Raw genomic sequence first — 14104 nt, 5'->3', positions numbered from 1 at the left:
GCCACCGGGTATATACCCATTGCAGTGTGAATAAATACATACATACATACATAAAAACAATGAAGAAATAACTTAATCAGTGGACCATGCTTAGAAATTGACAGGCTTTGACAATTTGTAAAACAAGAGAACATCGTTTATGGTTGCTAAGTCAAAGCTAACAAAAAAAAAAAAAAAACGAATAAATGAAAAAAATACGAAATACATAAATTTTCCCACAATCTCAGAAAAAAATGAATACATGGGAAAAAACGCATAAAAGAAGTTTTACTGTAATTACAAACCTTGAAAGTAGGTCTGATACAGATTCCTTTTAAAATCCCATGTTAAAATGAAGGCTCTTTTCCAACAATTGCTGCAGGCATACATTTTGTCTGCTATTTCAGGTACTGGTATATCAACATACGTTTCAGTAGTGATGCTGTATCTCTCAGTTCCTTTCACAATCAACAGGTGACTATTCAACTGTGTGGTGCACACTTCATCAAAGCTTAATATCACAACCTGGAATACAGCAACATAGTACAGTTTATCACATATTTACTTACTTATTTATGGCTTTTAAGGAACCCGGAGGTTCACTGCCGCACTCACATAAGCCCGCCATCGGTCCCTATCCTGTGCAAGATTAATCCAGTCCCTACCATCATATCCCGCCTCCCTCAAATCCATTTTAATATTATCTTCCCATCTATGTCTCAGCCTCCCGAAAGGTCTTTTCCCTCCGGCCTCCCAATTAACACACTATATGCATTTTTGGATTCACCCATACATGCTACAAGCCCTGCCCATCTCAAACGTCTGGATTTAATGTTCCTAATTATGTCAAGGGAAGAATACAATGCGTGCAGTTCTACGTTGTGTAACTTTCTCCATTCTCCTGTAACTTCATCCCTCTTAGCACCAAATATTTTGCTAAGCACCTTATTCTTAAACACTCTTAACATCTGTTCCTCTCTCAAAGTGAGAGTCCAAGTTTCACAACAATACAAACAAATCAACTATGTGTGTATGTGTTCTAGGATTGCCGACCCTTCCATATTTCCCGGGATTTCCCATATTTAGCCCTAATTTTTAAGAATCTCCCGACTCCCGTATTTTTCTTCTCTTAGCGCAGTTTTCTCCCTTATTCTTGCATAATGTAAAATCTATTTGAAAAATTTAATTTTTCCGTGATTGAAGGTAATTTACATATTGGATTTTGTTGTTCCAGGGATGCAATGACATGTGCAAACTCTGTAGAAGGTAAAGGCTGGTTCACAATAAACTGGGAACATGAACCAGAATGAAAACGAGAAGCAGAGGACGTGAAAAAAAAAAAAATTTGATTCACAATAAACCAAGAACATAGACGACTATGCATATCGATCTGTATGTCAATAACGATATGTAAAGTCGATATTACGCATTCTGGTGTTATTTGTGTATAACTGACCAATGGCGTTATATCATGAGTACAAGGCAGCCAACATAAACACAGGTTAAACAACTTCGAAATTTCAACTGAAACGTGATCGGAAACGTGAACGCCAAAGTTGAAACTTGACCAACTCTCCGTTCCTGATCCTGGGCTCCGGCAAGCTTTTCGTTAATTGTGAATGCTCACATTTAAATGTACACATTTTAACAATTTTACCGTTTTCGTTTTCGTTCCGATTCTCGTTTCCGGTTTATTGTGAACCAGCCTTAATACTTGCCAAAAATAGTCACTAGTTTAAAATCAAACAATGTTAGAGTTAAAAATTTAGGGGGGGTGGGGGAAGTAGTAAGTTGTGTTGTAAGCATACAGGCAGCAAAGCTCATGCAGAGAGAGCTGTCTCTTATGAACAAAAAACAAGGAATAAAATAATTATTTAAATCCTAATCAAAACATAACTACAAATTAAAGTCAACTTCAAATATTAATGTAGGGAATTTTTACAATCTGTTTGAAATTATTACGTGAGGAAAAATATCTCAAAATACTCGTAATTTAAGCCTAACTGCCTAAGTGTAGAATGGAATTGTTTTTTTAAGTACCGGTAACTGAATTGTATAATTTGTGAATTTTCGCTTAGTCTCCCATATTTTCTTCAAAAATAGTTGGCAACCCTAATGTGTTCGTAACATTTTCTGTAACTCTTGCATAATTCTCTGATTTGTTAACCTACCTTCCTTGTTTTAATTTTTATGTATGAGTAAGAAGTTCATCTCAGCAGATATTTCAAATTTCTTTTTCTGAGTATCAATGACTGTAACCCACATTGCAAGGAAGGTACTTCCTAGAATCTTACACATACAGTAATATAATAGTAAGGAAATCTACTTCTACTGTACCCTGATCATCTTCAAGTCGACCAGATGCTGAACAAACTCGAAATCTGACCGACTCATCCCAGCATGGAACATGCCTATCCCACACTCCAGCATGGTCCTCAATGTTACATTCTGGACACGTGTCACATCCCTGCTGCCATCTGTCGCATCACACTCCAACCACACGATTGGATCCTCACAAGCCATCACTCTGTCCCGCAATGACTGAGCAGTCAGCAGGACTTGCTTGCGTGTTGGAACCAACACAGCTGCAAATTTCTTGGCCGGCAGATGCTCTTGAATGATATCCCAAATGGTTTGAGACATGGCCATCATGCGCACCGAGTACTGCTTCTGTGTGAACCCCACCACTTGTACCTTAGCAGCAGACATACATCTGAAATTGTACACGCTCTGTGGGGAATCAGGTGGTATCCCGAGAAAGTTTGCAATGTCGTTCATGTCTGCCAGCACTGCCCTGCTTAAAGCTACCAATCTCACTTTACTGTGAAGTGCTGACGTCATCCTCAGCCGAGTGATAGCAACTTCCATTGCCGTATCCATGGCTTGCAGTTCGTCCACCACGACAAGACTTACCTGCAAAATTCCAAAAACACTGCACTTAATTTCAGTATTCATATGTAGTGCAAAGCCAGCAAGGAGATGCACTATCACCTTTATTTTTTAACTTTGCTCTAGAATATGCCATTAGGAAAGTAAAGCATAACAGAGAGGGTTTAGAATTGAACGGGTTACATCAGCTGCTTGCTTATGTGGACGACGTGAATATGTTAGGAGAAAATCCATGACAATTTTACTGGAAGCAAGTAAAGACATAGGTTTGGAAGTAAACCCCGAAAAGACAAAGTATATGATTATGTCTCGTGACCAGAACATAGTAGAAAAATTTAAAAAACATTGGAGCAACAGTAACATATATAAATGACACTCGAGAGGAAATTAATAAATATGGAAAATGCCTGCTATTATTCGATTGAGAAGCTTCTGTCATCTAGCCTGCTTTCAAAAAAAACTGAAAGATAGAATTTATAAAATAGTTATATTACCTGTTGTTCTGTATGGTTGTGAAACTTGGACTCTCACTTTGAGAGAGAAACAGAAGTTGAGGGTGTTCGAGAATAAAGAGCTTAGAAAAATATTTGAGGCTAAGAGGGTTGAAGTTATAGGAGAATGGAGAAAGTTACACAATGCAGAACTGCACGCATTGTAATCCAGATGTTTGAGATGGGCAGGGCATGTAGCATATATGGGTAAATCTAGAAATGTATACAGAGTGTTAGTTGGAAGACTCGGGAGGGAGGGGGAAGGGGAGAAAGACCTTTGGGGAAGCCGAGATGTAGATGGGAGGATAATACTAAAATGGATTTGAGGAAGGTGGGAATATGACGCTAGGGACTGGATTAATCTTGCTCATGATAGGGACCAATGGCAGGCTTATGTGAGGGCGGCAATGAACCACCGGTTTCTCTAAATGTCATTTAGTAAGTAAGTGGCAACAGCAAAGTCATAGATGAGAACAAAAAAATATCACTGTTACAACAGAATTGCTGAAGTAGCCTTTTCCTGATGGCACATTCTGTTGAACCATTTTGTCAACAAACAAATTCAGTCATTCATTAAAATTTATATAAATTGTGAAAACTGAAAGTTTATTACGAAAATGTTACATAATATACCATTCTTATCATGTTTCATGTCTTCAGTAAGGGTTATAAAACTTGTGCACATACAATTTTAAAATAACGCCAAATTGGCAATAGCACAGAAATAATGAAATTTTAAAATGAATTTCCCTTAAAAATAAAATAGCTTTCATGAGGCACTAGTAATACCATGTAAATATCAAATAGTGGACTAAAAATATGAGGACAACTATACAAAACTAAATTAACAGTCACAAAGCAAAAACAAGTAAAATGTCCCAAATTAATCTGATAAGATGACTTGGGAGAATGGGCAAGCAACACGCTGAATTTAGAATTTTAAAACATACAACTAAAGATGAGCCAAACAGAATTAATGTGTGACTCACCCAATTCCCCAATATCTCAGATCAGAGGCCCCATTATTGTCTTGAGTCCGGAAGGCAGAAAACTCTCTCTAAATGATCTCAAGTTAACTATCCAGATGATCAACCCAGTCAAGTGAAGAGGATGAAAGATGAAAGTCGGAAGTAGATAATTGATCTTAATGAAAGAGAAGTATGGTGGATAGATGAAATAGCGACCTCTATGAGAGAATAAAAGAAACAAGGTAGGGTGGATATCATTACAAAACGAATGAATGAATGAATGAGCAAAAAACACAAAACAAATGAACGATGGAACAAAGCAATGAGGAAACAAAAAAAAAGAGTAAACAAAGAACATATGAACATGAGAACAAAGTGACAAATTAACGAAAAAATGAAAAGCTAATAAGAGAGAGAGAGAAAAACTCATCCGGCCTTAATTAAGGATGACCACGAGGATCCGGAAATGAATAGCAAACAAATACAATTAATTAAATATGAATAGTGTTATAAAAATAAAGTGTAATAATTAAGCACCATTGATTATCAATTGTAAAATAAAATCTTAGAAGATGGCTAAATTATACTGATAAAAAAAAATTTATTTGAAATTAGCATATCCTTAATTAAGGCCTTCTGAGTGGTATAAATGAAATTGTATAATCTGCAGGGAATCTTCGAGAATTTGCGAGATGATTTTTTGAATTTCAAAAGATGATATTGATAATTGTTGTAAAAAATGATATGTAAATTTTGGTAAAGAACTCCGAGCACCAAAAAATAAACCTGTCACTGACCAATTGAAGAGAGGGATGTTATACTTGGCACTAAGGTAGGGAATACAAGGTTCATAAATGGCCCTCTTTTCCTGATCAACCTGATGAGCTTGGTTTAGATCTCTCTCCATGCATATAGTTGGATCTATGATAATAGCCTTTTGTTGTTGCCTGTTTATTGCTATTATATCCGCTCTTCTGTGAGAGTCGTCTTCAGAAATGCAGTGGACCTCTTCATGAACTTCCCAACCCTTGTTCCGAAGAAGACAGGCGATAGCTCCACGGACACTATGATGCCTGTTGTTACGCAATAACTCTCCTTTCCGACAAAAGCCCAACACGTGGCCAAGAGTTTCTGTTTCGTTGCAGCCTGGTTGACGGCAACGGGTCGTGCTGAAAGCTCTGCCAGGAACGGGGCGCACTGCAGTAAGGTTGCAGGACATCTTGATTGCATTAATATATTCTGAAGACGACAAATTCCTTTTGGTGCTGACCCAAGAATTGGCTCTTGGATATTCTTCATAGATGACTACACCTTTCCCCTTATGAGGTAACTGACACCAGGAGTCAAACGATCTCTTTCGCAATTCATCACGTAGATGTATTCCAGTTGTTCGAGGTGTTATGTTGGCTTCAGGAATTTTCAGGCGCTTGAGAGCAGTTTTCTTCTCCTCTTCAAGATTCCTGACAAGAAGGAGATGATCATCACTGACTTGTGAGAGTCGTTTACAGATGTTAAAATGCTGAATATTAGCTTCCCATTCAGCCTTAATAAGCCCTGAAGTATGAAATGAACATATGTATGAACAAACTGAATAAAGTAATTTAACTTAAAGGAAGAAATGAAGGACGAACAAATGAACAGATGAAAAGGTTGGTCAAATGGATAAATTGATCAACACGTAAGAGATACAGAGTGGACCATAACTAGTGTTATTAATTTCAGGAGGTTATTCTTTGAGATATTTCAAACAAAAATGTTTAATACAAGTCCAGTGCCGAAATTTATCCAGCATTTGCTCTTAATGGGTTCAGGGAAAACCCCAGAAAAAATTCCAACCAGGATTTGAACCCAGGCCCGGTCATGCTAACCATTATGCCACAGCTGTGGAAACTCTTATCTTATCTCTTCAAAGGAAAGTATTGTCTCTGATATTGGCTAGGTATTAATTGAATGCTGCAATTATATTTGATATGACGCTGAGCTCTTGCCATGGGATTACCTGATATTCGCCTACAGTTGAAAAAATCAACCTCGTAATCATCCCAAGCAGCATTCGAACCATGCCCCAGCACAGACTCAGATATCGAGTCCAGCTCACTACCATCTGAGCTATCCTGGTGGTTGTGCACATACTTACATAAAGGACAGCAATTATTCAGGACAGCAGAGGTCTGCATTGGACGTTTTTGCTCAACCGCCAAGTAGTTCATAGCATAATCCGATACGTAGCGCACATGCATGATAGGTAAAATTGTCACGAGTGATAAATCCTCGAACGGTATCAGCCAAGCATTAGACATTCGTTCTTGTTACAATGATGAACTGTGTAGTAACATCATAGATGTTTATCATTTCAAAACTTTGCAGTGTTTAACTAACCTCTCCATAGTACAACTACAAAACTTGCTTTAAAATGTAATATAAATGTTGTAGGTAAATGGTTTTTTTTTCCACACAGGAGTAATTTTGTTTCTGCCACATCTGATAGATGTTATTGGATGTAAATGTAATTATTATAAACGGAGAACACAATCACAATAATGCAAGAACTGTATCAAGTTTTCTAGTAATAATAATAATAATAATAATAATAATAATAATAATAATAATAATAATAATAATAATAATAATAATCTCTAATAATTAGTGTATCAATCTTTGCGTCTGTAACAATTGTGCAGCATGATTATTCGTTTTAAATTTTCTGTGACGTTATCTCTGTACTAATATTGTTATTAATCTACTGCTATATCAATAATATTTTGTTAAACGTTTCTACATTGTCGCAGAATATAGGTGGAACACTATGTATGGACCTATCATATTATATATGTGGTAAATCAAATATTGAATAATTATTAATTAGCAATAATAACTGTACATCTAAGTTTTTCATACTATTTTATTTATAACTTCATGTTCCTGTTTTGGTACGTTCCATTGACTGTTCCATTAAACGTTTGTCATAAACGCAGAAAATGAAGCCTTATTTTTACCGTGTGAGCAAAACATTTGTGTATCTTATCTGTCGCCTTCCATACAAGATAAGACATGTCGGTGAGATGACCTTGTACTGTGCTTCTATTTATTACGAGCGTATCACGACTGATCTTATCTTGCTCGAGCGTGCGACATTTGACCGAGTTCAAGCGAGCGATTTAACTCCAATGCAGCACTCTGCAGGACAGTCTGTAGTTTTGAACAGATCCTACTCACCCTTGAGGATGACATCCATTTCCGAACTTCTCTGGCACGACTAAGCTGTTCCCAGTGACTCGCAGTTGCCACGACAATGTCAGCAGTGATGAAGCTTTGCATGTCTTCCAGAAAATTGCCTGAGAGAGAACACAGCTTCCAGTCCAAGTGCGTGAAGGAGGTCTGCCACTTTTTCAGCCTCTCTTTCACTTTGTTTTCCCACAAAGTTAAATACACCACCTGTAAGGAAACAAACGAAGCTGTACAATGCAAACATTACACATGCACAGATCGTCTACAGTGGGCAGTGGAATCACTAGAACAGCTATGACAGTTCTCTGTAGTATTGCCAACAACTAACACCCAACACATCATGCAAACGTCTGAACTTATACTATCTAGCTTTATAATCTGTATGCACTGCCTTGTATAAATCCCATAAATAAGTCTAGTGTTATTTCCTCGTGAAACTACAGTCAAACTTCGATATCTCTAAGTGCTTCCGGAAACTGGTAATGCTTCCAGTTATCGAAAATTCGAGATATAAAAAATATGAAAAAATTACCAATACAAAAAATTATTATTGATGACAAATATTATGTAAGCAAGGTTCTAAATATTTTAGTTACTATATATTTTCAGGAAGATTATTTTAGCAATTCATAACAAAGTTGGAGAACATGCCATTATGTCGCAAATCAAGATTTCAGGTATAACTCCCTGTAAAGTTGATTTGAATAATTTCGAGGGAAAAATTATTCAAATCAACTTTACCTGAAATCTTGATTTGCATAATACACGTCACTGTTCATTAACAGAAAACTACAATTTAAGTCACACGGAGTTAGTGTGCACTCGAAGTTGGTTGCTTGATGGTTGTCAGCCCACTTTGAGGTCTGTGGATATAGAGGGAAAAATTGGATCAGTGTCGGGTAGAGTTCCCAGGTAGCTCAGTTGGTACAGCGTTGGTACGTTAAACCAAAGGTCCCGGGTTCGATGCCCGGCCCCGGAACAATTTTTCCCTCGAAATTATTCAAATCAACTTTACAGGGAGTTATACCTGAAAGCTTGATTTGCATAATACACGTCACTGTTCGTTAACAGAAAACTACAATTTAAGTCACATGAGTTAGTGTGCACTCGAAGTTGGTTGCTTGAAGGTTGTCAGCCCACTTTGAGGTCTGTGGATATAGAGGAAAAAATTGGATCAGTGTCGGGTAGAGTTCCCAGGTAGCTCAGTTGGTAGAGCATTGGTATATTAAACCAAAGGTCCCGGGTTCGATGGCCGACCCCGGAACAATTTTTCCCTCGAAATTATTCAAATCAACTTTATAGGGAGTTATACCTGAAAGCTTGATTTGCATAATATACGTCACTGTTCGTTAACAGAAAACCACAATTTAAATCACACGGAGTTAGTGTGCACGCGAAGTTGGTTACTTGACGGTTGTCAGCCCACTTTGAGGTCTGTGGATATAAAGGGAAAAATTGGATCAGTGTCGGGTAGAGTTCCCGGGTAGCTCAGTTGGTAGAGCGTTGGTACGTTAAACCAAGGTCCCAGGTTCAATGTCCGGCCCTGGAACAATTTTTCGCTCGAAATGATTCATGCCATTATGTCCTCAGAATGGTGCTCTAGTTAAAGAATATGTATTTCCTACTGGAAAGAGAAATATTCATCCAGATATCGAAAAAAATCGAGTAATAGAACTTCGAGATATAGGAAAAATATCACAAGTATATTATATATGATTCTGCCGTGAAATTAAAATTCGTGGTCTGAATGTGAAACTAACATAAATACAATCTATGTTTTATTCAGAACAAAATTCTTAGCAGCCATTACACTTATTTCATGTTTTGTAATTACAAACTGTATTATATACAAGACTGTTCGGAACTGAGTTACAATTTTTTGTGACCAAGCAAAAGAAGGAATTATTGTCGACTTGTGTAAAGACCTAAAAATGTTAATTTTTGTAGCTACGTTAGTTTCATACTAAGCTCTCAAATTACTTCGAGGTATTGAAAAATCGAGTTATAAAAGTTCGATTATATTTAAAGTTCACTTAGACTTGTAAGCACCACTGTAGGCACAGTAACTTTCCTTCAGTGAATCTTTTAAAAGCAGTTTGTCCAATTTGCACAGCTAACACAATCCTTCCCAATACTTTCTTTCTTTAGTTCCTCCCTCTCCCCTTTCCCCCCCTCTCTTTTTCCATTTTGAAATAAAATTAACATAACAAACGACAAAACAAAATCCTTTATAGTTTGACAACTTCAAGTGAAACCCCGTAAAACACGCCAACTTCTGGAATCTCTCCCTTTTCTTTCTTCTCTCCCCCTCGCTCCTCGTCATTCAGTCACCAATCACCACGTAAATATCTGAGAGGGTGTGTGTGGGCATCGCGACCAATAGAAGAACCACTCTCCAGTATTACCACAATAACGGATTCTTCATTTTTGCCTCTACTGTCGGCTAAGAAGGTTCCATTATGCTAGCATTGCAGGCAACTAGTCAACCTTTTAATGCTTTTGTTAGCAGGTTTGACAAACTGTGAGTGGACCTGCAAGTACATAGTGCATAGTGCTCTCTCCCTTCCCCCCGTGCTTTCTCACTTGCTCCTCCCCAAGACAGCCAGCGCTCACGTAGTAACTCGGTCAGGGTTTCAGTTCGATTTGTCAATCAGGGTTTCAGTTCGATTTGTCAATCTATACATTAGTTATAAAGCATTTTCACTCTATTTCCTGTATCAGACAGCAATACTGTTCTTCATAAGACTGAAATAGTAAAATAAAAATACCTTTAAGCCGGGACATTTATTCATGGCTCTGAATATGGCCAACTCTGCAGCAATAGCTCTGTCCTGACTTGAAGCTGCCGTCAACATCATATTGCAGTCGCTGTGATACAGTGAATGGAATGCTTGAGTGATCACTGAGCTGAAATGGCGAAATGAATACAATTGTTCCAGACTCTTCTGCTGCAACACAGACACTGGCAGAGGTTGCAGATCCAATGACCCTGCAAAAGACGACATGAAGCTTAACAACACTGACACCAAAATGTTCGTTAAAATACAGTTAGAATCACATAATGGCCTGTGAAATGAAATTTATGAGAGCAACACTAGAATAGTCGCTTGGACCACAAAAGAAATGACAGACACTCATTCTACCTCACTTCGATTATTGCGACGTTTTGTTCAGTGTTCTCAGGATTGATTCTCCTCAAAAACTACAGCGTGTTCATAACGCGTGCATCCGCTTCATTTGTAATGTTCGATACTATGATCATATCTCACCTTCTTTCGATACGTTATCATGACTTAGGTTACATGAGAGGAGAAATCTGCACTCGCTTTCTCGCTTATATCGAATTATGCACACTTCATCCCCCTATTATTTATTCGCTCGTTTTCAAACTATCTCTCGGTATCATAATATTAATACTCGATCACAACGCGATAACACGCTAGAAATTCCACTTCACACATCATCTCTGTATTCCTCATCTTTCACTGTTGCTACCTCTTGTCACTAGAACTCTCTGCCGCCTGAAGTCAAGGGCTGCCGAACATTGAACTCTTTCAAATCCAAGTTAGAAAATTATCTTATGACGAGTTGCCAAACTAACTTACTATTATGACAAGTTTTGTATTGCATGTTTCCACATATTCACATTTGTTTTTCTGTTCTAGTGATATTTAACTTATTTTATATTTTTGTTTTCATATTTTCTGATAATGGTATATCTATAATGTGATCAGTTGAGCTATATATAATCATAATTTTCCTTACTGTGTGTACTTAAAAATATTGTATTCATTGTATGCTTTGCACTGCACTATTTTATTACTACTACTACTATTATTATTATTATTATTATTATTATTACTATTCTTATTTATTATTATTATTATTATTATTATTATTATTATTATTATTATTATTATTATTATTATTATTATTATTATTATTATTATTATTATTATTATTAATCATTGTCTTACTTTTTTATACTTTGTATGTCTCATTTATTTTGACCTGCTGTTAACATTTTATTATGCTTTTTTCTTTCTTTCTGTATGTTATATATTACGTCTGATTTCTACTTACTTGTTGTTTACATTTTATTATTATCTTATTCAGTTTTGTGTGTAAAATTGTAGTGTACTTTGTAAATTTGTAGTGTTTTTTGTAACGCAGTTTTACTCCTGGTTGAGTGTTAGAGAAGGCCGTATGGCCTTAACTCTGCCAGGTTAAATAAATCATTATTATTATTATTATTATTATTATTAATTTCATGCAAGAACTTCAATTACAACAAGTCTCACAGTTTATAAGCAAGTACCAGCTGTAGTGGAGAAACCATGTCCAACAAATGAATCAGGGTAGATCTTTGGGCCATCCAAAAAAAAAAGGTGGACTGAGAATGACTCACTAAGACCGTAACGGCCCTTGGGTCTTATACTTGTTTGGATGATGATGATGATGATGATGATGATGATGATGATGATGAATATGTGTGTGTGTGTGTGTGTGTGTGTGTGTGTGTATCTAATGCTCTGGATTTAACAATGAAGTCATCATCCTTCATCAATATGATGAATATAGTTATGTGTATTATGAAACTTTCAAGCATTGATTACAAATCATTCTATTACTGAACATGTATGTATCTAATGCCTACCCACTTCACTTTACATGATTCGGGTTCCACATATTGCGGATAGATGGCAGGACTGTGACCCATTTTCTAGATGCACATCACTTCTACATGCCAAGCTGTACATGATATGTATCTGTGGAGTCTTATGTCATACTAGGGTGTGTATGTGTAAGTGTAGTGTAGGGCATGGGTGATGAGGATGAAGATGAGAAAGGGAGAAGAGGAAACCCGGTGCCGGCACATATCCTGTATACTAAACATTGTATCCTTAATGTTCCTGGTATGCATAAACCATTTCCCATAATTTACACCATTTTTCCAGAGTTCTCTGTAAAATGTAAAACATAGATTCGACTGTAATAATTTTTACCTGTGATGAAGAAACAATTCTTAGGAAGTAGCACTTGAGTGAATGTTACGTTGCAACTGTTAACGTTTCCTGGCCATTTGTCACTAGCTGCACACACCTTCAGCTGCACAGGAAAGGGCTCCACTGCTGCCACTGACAACTGCAACTCCACACAAGTTTTAGCTGCAACCTGTCACAACAGGGTTGGTTGGTTGTTAGTTGACACATTTCCAATCTTTACAAGTACAATTACCTGGCACATTTCTGTCTCAGTCATCCTTGGTGGTCTAGGTTTGAAAGTTCAATTATAAGTGAGGGGAAAAGGATTTTTAAATATAATGATATCTCTAGCAAGGTCTCTTCAAAACATAAGTCAGTCTAGGGACAGCAAGACATACATTCATGACACATAAAAAAAATCTGTCTCTCAACTACATGTTACTTCTCCTTTCGCTGCTAGATGGCAGCATTACATCAAAATATGTAGAGGTATGTCAGCATTGGCTTCCTATAAATTATTCAAGGCTTTTGTTTACTTTGTTGATGTTTTAAAGAAATAAAGTATTGTAGATGTTGAATGCTTTCAAAGTTTAGTTTTAACTACGACTGAAGACCCCAACATTGTCATAACCTGGGTTACGTTCATGGTGCAGTGTGCTGTATTTGTACAAGAGCATGATAGTTCAGTGACAAATATCATTCACAGGATAGGAGTGGTAAGCACAATAAGTTTCAGGCTGTGGTGCAAGACTTCGGTCCTTCTTCCACAGACGAAAGAAAAAAATACTTCCATCCAAAACAGCAGCATCGAAATGAGTGACCTCAAAAGCAAGCCCTATTTTTTGGGAATCTACACTTTATAGATTGCAAATATAATGGCAAACACAATAATCCAACTGGAATGAAATGTGATTAATTCACTATCTTAGCATATTTAATCCACAGGACACAAAAACCATAACACAGAGTTCCAGACCTGAGTTGAACACTTACAACTTTGCTGGACAGTCTGAAGCAGGTGTGGTTGCAGATGAAGTTCTGTTTTGAGTCTTCCACCCACAACCAGAACTGCAATGGGGATGTACCATGCAGGTCTAGCTTCCATCTACAAAACACAGAAACGTCTCATAGCAAACCTAATCCATAAAAATTAGAAATGCACAGTGTTAGCACATCCAAGCTTATGACTGCAGCATTAGTGTCAAGCAGCCAGGAAATTGACTTTCTATGCTGGAGACCTTGGTTTAAAACCGTCAGATCCAATGTGGTTGACAAAGTTGGTACCAAGACAGTATTTACTAAGGATAATTCCATTTTCCCTTGCGAACACACTACTGGGTGTTCATTTCAAAATGTGTCATGATGTCACTGTTGATGAGTCAGTGATTTGAAGCGAGTTTCAGCTTTTATGTCAGAGAAGTTGCCTATTAATCAAGGCGTTCAATCTGAACTTGAGAATGTGTAGTGTGTAACTTGAACGTTGTAGCAACAGATGACGGTCTGTACGGTCTGTGTGCTACCATAACCTCTTTCGAACTGTTTTGCTCGGCCAAATCATACGCAG

At 37.1% G+C, this 14104-nt stretch overlaps 1 protein-coding gene across 2 annotated transcripts in view; it reads right to left on the bottom strand.

The window, feature by feature from the left end:
- The window catches only part of LOC138702847 (activating signal cointegrator 1 complex subunit 3-like), a 64617-nt gene that overhangs the window by 18831 nt on the left and 31682 nt on the right, over positions 1-14104 (bottom strand). For both annotated transcript variants that reach the window (XM_069830194.1, XM_069830195.1), the window contains exons 17-22: positions 13534-13645; positions 12562-12730; positions 10324-10544; positions 7544-7762; positions 2317-2892; positions 285-504 (exon numbers count right to left, since the gene is read on the bottom strand). In XM_069830194.1, coding sequence (XP_069686295.1) covers positions 285-504; positions 2317-2892; positions 7544-7762; positions 10324-10544; positions 12562-12730; positions 13534-13645 — 1517 coding nt within the window. The remainder of the gene's footprint in view (positions 1-284; positions 505-2316; positions 2893-7543; positions 7763-10323; positions 10545-12561; positions 12731-13533; positions 13646-14104) is intronic.

Source organism: Periplaneta americana, chromosome 7 (assembly GCF_040183065.1).
Source record: "Periplaneta americana isolate PAMFEO1 chromosome 7, P.americana_PAMFEO1_priV1, whole genome shotgun sequence".
Classification (NCBI taxonomy): domain Eukaryota; kingdom Metazoa; phylum Arthropoda; class Insecta; order Blattodea; family Blattidae; genus Periplaneta; species Periplaneta americana.
The sequence above is the reverse complement of the archived record's forward strand: the minus strand, read 5'-3'. Positions and strand labels throughout refer to the sequence as shown.